The 13,319-nt window shown below is 36.0% G+C and overlaps 1 protein-coding gene across 1 annotated transcript; it reads right to left on the bottom strand.

Moving 5' to 3' along the window:
- Nucleotides 1-8,849: 8,849 nt before the first annotated feature.
- OR5B2 (olfactory receptor family 5 subfamily B member 2) lies at nucleotides 8,850-9,794 on the bottom strand. The gene has a single exon (NM_001391348.1). The coding sequence runs from the start codon at nucleotides 9,792-9,794 to the stop codon at nucleotides 8,850-8,852; it is 945 nt and encodes a 314-aa protein (NP_001378277.1).
- Nucleotides 9,795-13,319: the final 3,525 nt, after the last annotated feature.

Raw genomic sequence — 13,319 nt, 5'->3', positions numbered from 1 at the left:
TGCTATGTGTTTGTTTGTCGTTTTTATCTTCTACTTATGAGGGAGATCATACGGTATTTGACTTTCTCCCTCTAACTTATTTCACTTAGCATAATACCCTCCAGGTCCATTCACGTTGTCATAAATGGCTGGATTTCATCATTTCTTATGGCTGAGTAGTATTCCATTATGTATATATACACCACATCTTCTTTATTCATTCATCCCCTGATCAGAACCTAGGTTGCTTCCAAGTCTTGGCTATTGTGAATATAGCTACACTGAACTTAGGGGTGCAGGTATCTTTATGCATTTGTGTTTTCAAGTTCTTTGGATAAATACCCAGCAGTGGAATAGGTGGATCATATGGTAGATCTATCCTTAATTTTCTGAGGATACCCCATACTACTTTCCATAGTGTCTGACCAGTTTGCACTCCCACCAGCCGTGTACGAGAGTTCCCTTCTCTTCACATGCTCTCCAACACTTGTTGTTTCCTGTCTTATTAATTATAGCCATTCTGACCAAAACGAGGTAATATTTCATGGTAGTTTTGATTTTCATTTCCCTGATACCTAATATAGTTGAGCATCTTTGCATATGCCTGTTGGCCATCTGTATATCTTCTTTGGAGAAATCTCTGTTCAGATCTTTTGCTCATTTTTAAATTGGGTTGTTGGTTTTTTGTTGTTGAGATGTATGAGTTCTTTGTATATTTTGGATATTAACCCTGATCGGATATATGGTTTGCAATTATCTTCTGCCAGTTGTTAGTCTTTTCATTTTGTTGGTGCTTTCCTTTTCTGTCCAAAAGCTTTTAGTTTGATGTAGTCCCATTTGTTGATTTTTTCTACTGTTTCCTTTGCCCAGAATAAAAGGGATCTAAATTGGAATAGAAGAAGTAAAACTGTCACTATTTGTAGTTGACAACATTTTATATGTAGAAAACCCTTAAAAAGCTACAAAAAAACTTTTAGAAATAATAAATGAATACAGTCAAGTCGCAGGATACAAAATCAACATACAAAAATCGATTGTGTTTCTATACACTAACAACGAAGTAGCAGAAAGAGAAATTAATACAATCCCATTTACAAGTGCAGCAAAAAGAATAAAATACCTAGGAATAAACTTGAAATATCTGTACACCGAAAACTGTAAATCATTGTTGAAAGAAATTGAAGAAGACACAAAGAAATGGAAAGATATTCCGTGCTCTTGGATTGGAAGAATTAACATAGTTAAAATGTGCATACTTCCTAAAGTAATCTATAGATTCAATGCAATCCCTGTCAAAGTTCCAACAACATTTTTTCACGGAAATAGAGCTAAGAATCCTAAAATTTATATGGAACAACAAAAGACCCCGAATAGCCAAAGGATTCGCGAGAAAAAAGAACAAAGCTGGAGGTATCACACTCCCTGATTTCAAAATGTACTACAAAGCCATAGTAACCAAAACAGTGTGGTACGGGCGCAAACACATAGATCAATGTAACAGAAATGAGATCCTAGAAATAAACCCACACATTTATGGACAGCTAATATTTGACAAGGGAGCCAAGAGCATACAATGGAGAAAGGAGAGTCTCTTCAATAAATGGTGTTGGGAAAACTGGACCGCCACATGCAAAAGAATGAAAGTAGACCATTCCCTTACACCATGCACAAAAATCAACTCAAAATGAATTAAAGACTTGAATGTAAGACCCCAAACCATGAAACTTCTAGAGGAAAAGATAGGCCGTATGCTCTTTGACATCAGTCTTAGCAGCATATTTTTTTTTGAAAGATTTTATTTTTTCCTTTCTATCCCCAAAGCCCCCCGGTACATAGTTGTATATTCTTCGTTGTGGGTCCTTCTAGTTGTGGTATGTGGGATGCTGCCTCAGCGTGGTCCGATGAGCAGTGCCATGTCCGCGCCCAGGATTCAAACTGACGAAACACTGGGCTGCCTGCAGCGGAGCGCGCGAACTTAACCACTCTGCCATGGGGCCAGCCCCTTAGCAGCATATTTTTAAGGAACATGTCTGACCAGGCAAGGGAAACAAAAGAAAAAATGAATAAATGAGACTACATCAAGCTACAAATCTTCTGCACAACAAAGGAAACCATCAACAAAACTAAAAGACAACCTAACAATTGAGAGAAGATATGTTAATGTTTTTAACAATTTAATTTTTATTTCATTATTATTTTTGCTTTTTCTCAAAGATATCTCAAGACATTTCTTAAGCAAATCTTTTTCATTAAACACCCACCTACCTTACCACCACAGTTTTGTCCTTGGAATATTTTTTCCAACAAATGAGATGGATCCATTTTTCCCTTTGCACACTCACCTCTAAGTCAACACTCCCAAGAAGTCTTATCACACCTTTATTAGAGCAGGCAAGTGTTGTGGTTACAAATGTGTCCTGTGCATTTGGGTTGCTTTGCCTAAAATTTGGGTGAGTGATTTAGCTTCAATAAACTTCAGCTTCCTTCTATAAGGAAGAAGATAATAAAATCATATCGTCCTCATAGGTTCATCAAGAAGGCCACAAAATGGCATAAACGCAAAGCTTAATGAGATGTCTAGCACATATCAGAAGTTCCATAAGGTTAAATATTAATATTTATTATTTTTAAGAACTAATATTCATAGGTCACAAATATAGTGGTGCTCACACAATCCATACATTTCCCCACTAGTGCCTGCTCCATTGCAGTTAGGCAGAAAATATGTGATAGTTCTAGATAATGAACTGTGGAAGAAATTGATATGTTGGTTGAAGAATATGCACTACCCTTCACTTGTCTCCTCTCTAGCCACAGTGATTTAGGAGGTATAATGTTACTACAGTTGCCGCTATAGCGGGTAAACCTTCATCAGCCTGCGTCTTTGAGTGACCACATAGAGAAAGCACCCCCCTTCACCAGTCAACCTGTATACACATGGTAGCCTAAGTGAGAAATAAATATTTAGGGGGCTAAATAATGACTCCCCAAAATTATCAGGTCCTGTTACTTGGCACCTGTAAATATAACCCTATGTGGCAATGACTTTGCAGTTGTGATTAAGCTAAGGGTATTGAGATTGGAGATTAATCTAGATTATTTGATGGGTCATAAATGCAATAACCATGCCCTTATAAGACATAGCAGGAAAAATGGTAGACTAGGGTATTCCAAAGAACTGTCACTTCATAGAAACAACAAAAATATAAGAATATACTGTCAGAGAAAACTTTGTTAGAACTCTGGAAAATAGTCAAAAGTTTACAGAAACTCAGTGAATGCTGAATCAAGTTCACTGATTCTTTCTTCTGCTTAATCAAGTTTGATTATAAAGCTCTCTATTCAATTTTTCAGTTCAGTAATTGTACCCTTCAGCCTCAGAATTTCTGTTGGGTTCTTTTTCATTGTTTCTATCTTTTTGTTGAATTTCTCATTTTGTTCATGTATCAGTTCCTGAATTTGTTTAGTTGTCTATATGTGTCCCCTTGTAACTCACTGAGCTTCTTTAAGATGATTATATTGAATTCCTTTTCTGGCAGTTAATAGATCTCCATTTCTTTGGGTTCAATTACTAATTCTTTTTTTTTGTTATGTTATACTTCCCTAATTTTTCTTGTTCCGTGTAGCTTTTGTTGTCTGTGCATTTGGAGAGACAGTCAACTTTTCTAGTCTTTATGAACTGGTATTATGGGGAAAAGCCTAGATAGAGACTCTGAGAGCTTCTTAAGCCTTTTCAATGGATGTGTACATGCCACCCCTCTCTGTCTCTCCTGGAGAAGTCTCATGTATGTGAACCTTCTCCCAATCTCATGGAACTGTTCTGGCTGCAGTAAAACATTTACTGCTTTTCTCTAAGGCAGCACACTAATAGGCCAGGGCATTGGGTGTACACTCCACTCTTCTCTGTTAGTCCTGGAGAAAAGATTCATGGTGTGTGCCTTCTCCCAGTATCACAGAGTCATTTCAGTTGTAGTAAACCACTCACCTCTTTTTCCTTGGGCAATGCACTATGAGGCTGAGTATGTTGGATACACACTCTCCCTCCCCGCTCCTCCTGTGGGTGAAGTTTAGGGATTATGTGGCTTCTCCCAATTTTATAGAGCCATGCTAGATGCAGTATGCTGCCTGGCCTTTTTCCATAGAGTAGTGCACTGAAAGTCTAAGGACTTTGTATGAATGCTCCACCCTCTCTTTTCTCTGAGGCAGAAGTCACAGGCCAAGTCTGTCTCTCTCAGACCTGAGCTGGGCCTGCTTGAAGGAGGGGCTGCCATGGGTAAAATGAAATTTCTCTTTTCCTCTGTTTCAGTGTGGCTATTTTCAGTTTTGTGCTCATCTTAGTTACTGCAACTTCTTAACCAGATTATATCCCTCTCATAAAGAAAATTTGGTCCATATGTTATGCTAAGTTGGTGTATCTGTGGGAAGATGAGAGCTGGGACTTCCCATTCTCTATATTGCTGGCATCAATCTAATAAATCAGTTTAATAGAATGAAGGAAGAGAAACACGTGGTCATCTTATTAACTAAAAAATATTGGAAAAAAATTTATATGCTATTCTAGTTTCCAGTTCTGCATATAGGGAGCTTGTAAGCAACCACTCCATTCCTAACAACAAGTAAAACCTAAACAGACTGAAAAATCCACAACTTTTCTAGGATTCATAAGAGAGGTAAGGACACAGGGCAAAACACTGCCCCCAAGATTGGAGAGACAGACAGGTGAACACAGGGGTAAAGTCTCACTGGAAGAGACACTTAGGAGCAGAAAATGGCAAGGGAATCAGCAGCAGGGTAGGAAAACATAAACCATATTGACAAATTGTTAGAGGCTCCTTTGGGATGTCTCTGAGAATTAAAAGCTCTGGGGGGGCCCAGTGATAGGGGGTACTCCACAATCTTTTGAAGGTTCTCACAGTAAATACTAAAGAAAAATCCCCTTGGGCCTCTTGAAGTGGGAGGAGGAGAGGAATCATTTTGAAGTATGCTAAAGCACTGTTCTTCTTAACAAGGCCTGCCCTCTGAAGGAATTAGTCAATCAGAGCCTAACGTGCTGGTGTATTATTAGAGGAAATTCCCAACTTCAGCCAACTCTATCCATCCTCTCCCACCTGAAGGGTAAGGAAAAATGGAGAAAAAGTTGTGAAGTTCACAGTACAGGCGCACAGGCCCACTGAAAGACTGAGATCTAATAATAGGACTACACGTTGCTTCCCCTCCCCCACACTTCACACCACATTATTTAAGGACTATTTTCAAAAGTTTCTTTTATGTGATACGTCATCTCTGGATATCAAGAAAAAATTGCAGCATACACCAAAAGGCAAGAAACACAATTTGAAAAGACAGGAAAAACATCAGAATTAGACATGATAAGAAGATTGGAATTATCAGACCACAAATTTAAGACAACTATGATTAATATGCTAAGGACTCCAATGGATAAACTAGGCAGTATCCAAGAATAGACAGGAAATGTAAGCAGAGAGACAGAAATCCTAATAAATGTCCCAAAAGAGATCCTAGACATTGTAGCAGAAATGGAGAATGCCTTTGATGGTTTTGTTACCCCATGGCTACAGAAAGAATCTTTCAATTTAAGCATATAACAGTAGAAATCTCCAAAACTTAAAAGTAAAGAAATAAAGACTGAAAACTCCCCAACAGAACAGAATATTCCAGGACTGGGACAAACACAAAAGGTGTAACATATGTGTAAGGGGAATACTAAGAGAACAAAAAGAGAAAAAAAACCCAGAAGAAATATTTGAAACAATAATGACTGAGACTTTCCTAAAATTAATGTCAGACACTAAACTACAGATCCAGGAAGCTCAGAGAATCCCAAGCAGAATAAATAATAAATAAAACTATATGTGGGTAGATATATACAATGGAATACTACTCAGCCTTAAAGAAAAAACAAAATTATGCCATTAGTGACAACATGGATGGACCTTGAGGGATTATGCAGAGTGAAATAAGTCAGAAAGAGAAAGACAAATACAATATGATTTCACTCATATGTAGAAAATAAACAACAAACACATAGATAAGGAGAACAGATTAGTGGTTACCAGAGGAGAAGGGGATAGGGAGACAGCAAAAGGGGTAAAGGGGAACATGTGTATGGTGACAGATAAAAACTGGACTGTTGGTGGTGAACACGATGCAGTCTATACTGCATAAACTGAAATATAGTGATGTACACCTGAAATTTACATAATGTTTTAAGCTAATATGACCTTAATAAAATAATTTTTAAAAAATCTTTAAAAGACTATATCATTTTCAAACTACAAATAATCAAAGATAAAAAAGAATATTGAAAGAAGCCAGTGTTAAAAAACGCTTTAGCCCTAGAAGAACAAAGATAAGAATTACTTCCAACTACTCCATAGAAACCTTGCAAGTAAGAAGAGAATGGAGTGAAATATTTTTTTAAAATGAGAAAAAAAGCCAACTAATATACAATTACATAACCTGTGAAATTATCCTTCAAAAGTGAAAAAAAATAAGGACTTTCTCAGACAAACAAATATTGAGGAAATTTGCAGCCAGTAGGTACACCTACCTTGCAAGAAATGTCAAGAGAAGTTTTTTAGAGAGAAAGAAAATAATATAGGTCAGAAATTTGGATCTGCGTAAAGAAAGAAAGAAAGTTAAAGATGCAATAAGTGAAAGTAAAGTTAAAACTTTTATTTTTCTTATTCTTAAATAAATGGAGAGATATTTCATGTTCATGGATTGGAATACTCAATATCATCAAGATGTCAATTCTTGCTAATTTAATTTACAGATTAAGTCAATCTAATCCACAGAGTCAATGCATCAAAATCAAAATCCCGGCAAGTTATTTTGTGGATATTGACAAACTGCTTCTACAGTTTGTGTGGAGAGGCAAAAGACCCAGAATAACCAACACAATATTGAAGGAGAAGAACAATGTTGGAAGACTGACATTACCTGATTTTAAGACTTGCTATACAGCTATGTAATCAAGACAATGTGGTACTCGCAAAAGAATACACAAATAGATCAATAGAACAGAATAGAGAGCCCAGAAATAGACCTACATAAATATGGTCAACAAGTCTTTGACAAACAAGCAAAAGAAATAAAATAGAACAAAGATACTCTTTCTAACAAATGGTGCTGGAACAACCGGACATCCACATACAAACAAAGAAACAAACAAAATGTATCTAGACACAAACCTCACATCCTTCATAAAACTTAACTCAAAATGGTTCATAGACCTAAGTGTAAAATGTAAAACTATAAAACTCCTAGACAATAACATGGGAAAAAACTTAGATGACTTTGTAGATACAACACTAAAGCCACAATTCATGAAAAATATAATAAGCTGGACTTCATTAATATTAAAACCTTCTGCTCTGTGAAAAACAGTGTCAAGAGAATAGGAAAACAAGCCACCAACTAGGAGAAAATACTTGCGAATGACACATCTGATAAAAAATTGTTATCCCAAATATACAAAGAACACTTAAAATGTATCAATAAGAAAACAAACAAATCGATCATAAAATGAGCCAAAGACTTTGACAGATAATAGATACCATTACGCACTTATTAAAACTGCCAAAAATCCAGAATGCTGACAACACCACAGGCTGGTGAGGATGTGGAGCAACAGGAACTTTCATTCACTGCTGGTCAGAATGAAAAACTTTGGAAGGCAGTTTGGAGGTTTCTTGAAAAACTGACCATACTCTTACAATACAATCCAGCTATCATCCTCCTTGGTATTTACCCAAGTGAATTGAAAACTTATGTCAACACAAAAACCTTCACATGAATATTTACAGCACCTTTATTCATAATTACCTATACTAGAAGAAATAAAGATGCCCTTCATCAGGTTAATAGATAAAAAACACTGGTACAATTATTTGACACTAAAAAGAAATGAGCTATCAAGCAATGAAAAGAAATGGAGGAATTTTACATGCATTTTACTACATGGAAGTAGCCAATCTGAAAAGGCTACATAATGTATGATTCCAACTATATGACATTGTAGTAAAGGTAAGATCAGTAGTTGCCAAGGGTTAGAGGATGAGAGAGACTTGACTAGGTGGATCACAGAGGATTTTTAAGGCAGTGAAAGTACTCTGTATGATATATAATGATGGATTCAATTCATTATACATTTGTCTAAATTCATAGTATGTATAACACCAAGCAAGAACCGTAAGGTAAGCTATGGAATTTGGGTGACTATTTTTGAAAATTGTAATGTAAACATGTTGATTCTACAAGATGACTCAGTCAAGACAGAAATATTAACTCATTTAAGATCTGATATTTGCGTATCTCTTAAAATGTGCTGAAAGTGTACATACTTTCATTTAAAAGTGTGTGACTATATTCTCCTATTCAGAATTGTAGAATAGTCAACCAAAAACTGTTATGATTAGACATAACTTTATATTTAATATCTCAATTAACTACTTAAATTATTTTTATTAAAAACTAGCCACACTCCATTTACCACTGAAAAATTTCCCAATCCAATGTGTATGTGTCCACATGGGGCTTGTTTGTGCTCCTTTGTAACATGCATGTTTGCACTGGCATGTGGTAAACATAAATAGGGCAAGTGAATAAATCAAATACCATTAGTAAAGTTTGACAAACAGGTTCAAAAATTTCTTATGCTTCACAGTAGCCATTCTCTTACAAGTGTTATATTTCTAAATGCATTTTCTTTTTATTAAACAACAGACTTTTGAAGAGATAAGAATGTCACCTCAGGAATTTGAATGTAGTGTGGGGCTTGAAAGGTAACTCATTGAATAGGGAAAGTCTGAGAGGAATTAAACAAGGTTACTGTGCATGCTACAATGTTAACATCCCAAATCTTTAGAAAAATTTCCCTTCTCAACCACCTTCTTGAATGCATACTTGACTTCTTTGTTCCTTAGGCTGTAGACCACAGGGTTCAGCATAGGGATGACCATAGAATAGAAGACAGATGCCATTTTGTCTGTGTCCATGGAATGGCTGGAGCTGGGCTGTAAATACATGAAGATGACTGTCCCATAGAAGATGGAGACTGTAGTGAGATGGGAAGCACAGGTGGACAAAGCCTTTTGGTGCCCTTGAGCTGAGTGCATATTTAAGATGGTTAAAAATATGAATAGGTAGGAAATCAATATAACAAGAAGAGCAAAAAAGACATTAAAGCTCGACAGAAAAACAAGAACCACCTCATTAATGTGTTTATCAGAGCAAGAGAGAGCCATGACTGCTGGAACATCACAGAAAAAGTGATGGACCGTATTTGACTTACAGAAAAAAAGACTAAATATGTCCCCAACATGGATAGAGGCATTCAGGAAACCACAGATGTAGGAGCCTATGGCCAGATGAGCACACACACTTGTCGTCATGGTCCGGGTGTAATGTAGGGGTTTACACACTGCTGCATAGCGATCATAGGCCATTGATGCCAAGAGGTAATTTTCCACAGTGGCAAAGCCTACAAACAAAAACATTTGAGCTGCACATGCATTATATGAAATGATTTTGTCACCTATAAGTAATCCAGCCATGACTTTGGGAGTGACAGCTGAGGAGTAACTAAAGTCGACCAAAGACAGATTACTAAGGAAAAAGTACATGGGAGTGTGGAGATGAGAGTTCGATAAAATCAAGATGATCATCCCCAAGTTTCCAGTCACATTGATGAGATAAATGAAAGTGAAAATGATAAAGAGGGGGACCTGCAGTTCTGAGGTGTCAGTTACTCCTAGTAGGATGAATTGTGTCACTTCTGTCCTATTCTCCATGGATGCTATTTGAGAATCATGAGACGTCCTGTAGCAATGATAAATAAAGGGGAAAAGTGACAAACGAAAAAGAAATTGTATTGAAATTGAAATTTATAAATACCATGCGCACTATTTCATTAATAATTGTACTTCAAAATTACCCTGAAAAAATGTTAAGAGCTTTATGTATAAATGTGTATACACATGTGTCTTTGTGTATACAACAGGTAGTATTATTATTTTTATTTTAATATTAAAGGCATTAGGGATTTTAGAAGTTATGTGATATTCTACAATCATATCATTGGTATGAAGAATGTTCAAGATTCAAGATTGAAACCCAGTTTTGACCTAATCAAAATCTGTGTGCTCCTAGCAACCTCACTGTCAGCATATTTAAAGGTGCCAGTAATAATAAGAATGAGATTACAGGGAAAAATTTAAACTGCAGTTCATTTCAATCTTGCTAATTAATTTAGTTCTCTTTATAGTTTAAAGAAAGCTCACTTCATACTTATGCTGCTTTTTATTACCTCCAATAGGAGACTGACTGAGAGTGAACAAGAGGAAATTACCCCTTACTCAATCAGAGCATCATCTATCTTGTTTTTTTGAACCATCTTCTTTAGGGATGCTGCAGGATATTTCATAAGTATCACTAAACTCCATCCTATTGGAAATTTTGACATTTATACATGATCTCAACTCACTATTTTTCAAAAAAAATGTTCAAAACATCAATTTCTGTGCTCAAATAACTCATAGTATGAATAGCTTCCCAACTGCTTTTGAATGAATTACACTTTTCAGTGAGAGTGGATACGGAATATAGTAACTTACCTTGTTCCTTGAAGAGAAGGGGCAGTCAATGCTTCATGGTGAGTGTGAAATCAGAAATTCAGCCATGAAATAATTCACAAATAATTATAGGGAAGTTATATTTTAGGTAGTGGTTAAAAGGTTCCAACTTCTCTGATGCAGAAAAAGAGGGAGAGAAAAACACTAACTAGGGCCCATGAACCTGGGTTCAAGTCTTGAATCCACCATTAATTCTTACTGTGCCTTTGGAGGAGTTGCTTATCTTCTCATTATTTGTAAAATAAACATAATAAAATTACTTCTCCCACATAATTTACAGAATTGTGTCTGTAAATATCAAATAATGGAAGGTCTATAAAACAACTCAGTAAGAGGTTATAATTTTTAAGTCACTCAATATAATTTTTATCTTGGGGTGATATCCTCAGCCATGGTTGCAGGATAATAGCAATTCTTCAGGTAGGGAGAAGGCCTTTGTGTAATGACAACTATTAACATTCAAATAAATATATGCTGATCAACGTGACCAGCAGGCAGTCTAGTCTCTCTAAAATGATGTCATGTGAAGCATTGTTGATATTTCAGAGACTAATAAAAGGGAAGCAGGAGAGAATTATGGAGATATGCTGCCCTCAGGAGATAACCCCATGAGAGCATCCACAGCTTTCCTCACCTTCTCAGGGAGGAAGCAATTCAATTGCCTATGGGGACCTTGCTCCATATATTGAGTGTACATGCATATTTTGGTATTACATGTTGCTATATGGTTTTTTTTTTTTTTTTTGCATTTTGTGAATGTACAATTTACAAACAGTTAGATTCACACTTTTTTGTGTATAGACCTAAGAATTTGATCAAATGTGTATGGGTGTGTAACTACTACCACCATCAGGATATAGAACACTTCCATCACATAAAAAACCCCCTGAGGTTCTTTGTGGTCAACTCACTCTCCCACCCACTCCTCTGGAAACCACTTACCTACTTTGTGTTCTGTGTTCTTTGCCTTTGCAAGAATGCTCATCTGCAAATCAATCAATGTGATACACCGCATCAATGAAATGAGGAATAAGAATCACATGATCATCTCAATAGATGCAGAGAAAGCATTTGGCAAGATCCAACATCCATTTATGATAAAAACTCTCAATAAAATGGGTATAAAAGGAAAGTAACTCAACATAATAAAGGCCATATATGACAAAAAACAGCCAACGTCATGCTTAATGGTGAAAAACTGAAAGCCATCCTTTTGAGAACAGCAGCAAGTCAAGTGTGCCCACTCTTGCCAGTCCTATTCAACATAGTACTGGAGGTATTGGCCAGAACAATTAGGCAAGAAAAAGATATAAAAAGAATCCAAACTGGAAAAGAAGAAATGAAACTTTCTCTATTTGTAGATGACATGATTCTATATGTAGAAAACCCTAAAGAATTCACAAAAGAACTATTAGAAATAATCAACAACTACAACAAAGTTTCAGGTATAAAATCAATTTAAAAAAATCAGTTGCATTTCTATACAGTAACAATGAACTAGAAGAAAGAGAAATCAAGAATGCAGTCCCATTTACAGTTGCAACAACAAAAAAATAAAATGCCTAGAAACAAACTTAACCAAAGAAGTGAGAGACCTGTACACTGAAAACTATAAGATGCTATTGAAAGAAATTAAAGGAGATATAAAAAAGTGGAAAGATATTCCATGTTCATGGATTGGAAGAATAAACATAGTTAAAATGCCCATACTACTTAAATCAATCTACAGATTCAATGCAATCCCAATCAGAATCCCAATGACATTCTTCACAGAAATTGAACAATGAATCCAAAAATTTATGTGGAACAACAAAAGACCCCGAATAACCAAAGCAACCATGAGAGAAAAGAACAAAGCTGGAGGCATCACAACCCCTGACTTCAAAACATACTACAAAGCTATAGTAATCAAAACAGCATGGTACTGGCACAAAAACAGACAAACAGATCAATGGGTCAGAATTGAAAGCCCAGAAATAAAACCACACATATATAGACAGTTAACCTTTGACAAAGGAGCCAAGAACATACAATGGAGAAGGGAAATTCTCTTCAATAAATGATGTTGGGAAAACTGGAAAGCCACATGCAAAAGAATGAAAGTAGAGCATTCTCTTGTATCATACACAAAAATTAACTCTAAATGGATTAAAGATTTGAATGCAAGACCTGAAACCATAAAACTCCCAGAAGAAAATATAGGCAGTGCATCCTTTGACATGGGTCTTAGCAACATCTTTTTGAATACCATGCCTACCTGGGCAAGGGAAACAAAAGATAAAATTAACAAACAGGACTACATCAGACTAAAAATCTTCTACAGAGCAAAGGAAATCGTGAACAAAACAGAAAGACAACTCATCAACTGGGAGAAAATATTTTCAAATCATTTATCAGACAAGAGATGGATCTCCAAAATATATAAAGAATTCATACAATTCAACAGCAACAACAAAACAAACAAACCGATCAAAAAATGGGCAGAGGATATAAACAGATATTTTTCCAAGGGAAGATATACAGATGGCCAACAGACACATGAAACGATGCTCAACACGACTAATTATTATGGAAATGCAAATCAGAACTATGATGAGATATCACCCCTACACCAGTCAGAATGGCTATAATTACCAAGAGGAAAACAATAAATGTTGGAAAGGATGTGGAGAAAAGGCAAGGGTC

Source organism: Equus caballus, chromosome 12, assembly GCF_041296265.1.
Source record: "Equus caballus isolate H_3958 breed thoroughbred chromosome 12, TB-T2T, whole genome shotgun sequence".
In the NCBI taxonomy this organism is placed as follows: Eukaryota; Metazoa; Chordata; class Mammalia; order Perissodactyla; family Equidae; genus Equus; species Equus caballus.
The sequence above is the reverse complement of the archived record's forward strand: the minus strand, read 5'-3'. Positions and strand labels throughout refer to the sequence as shown.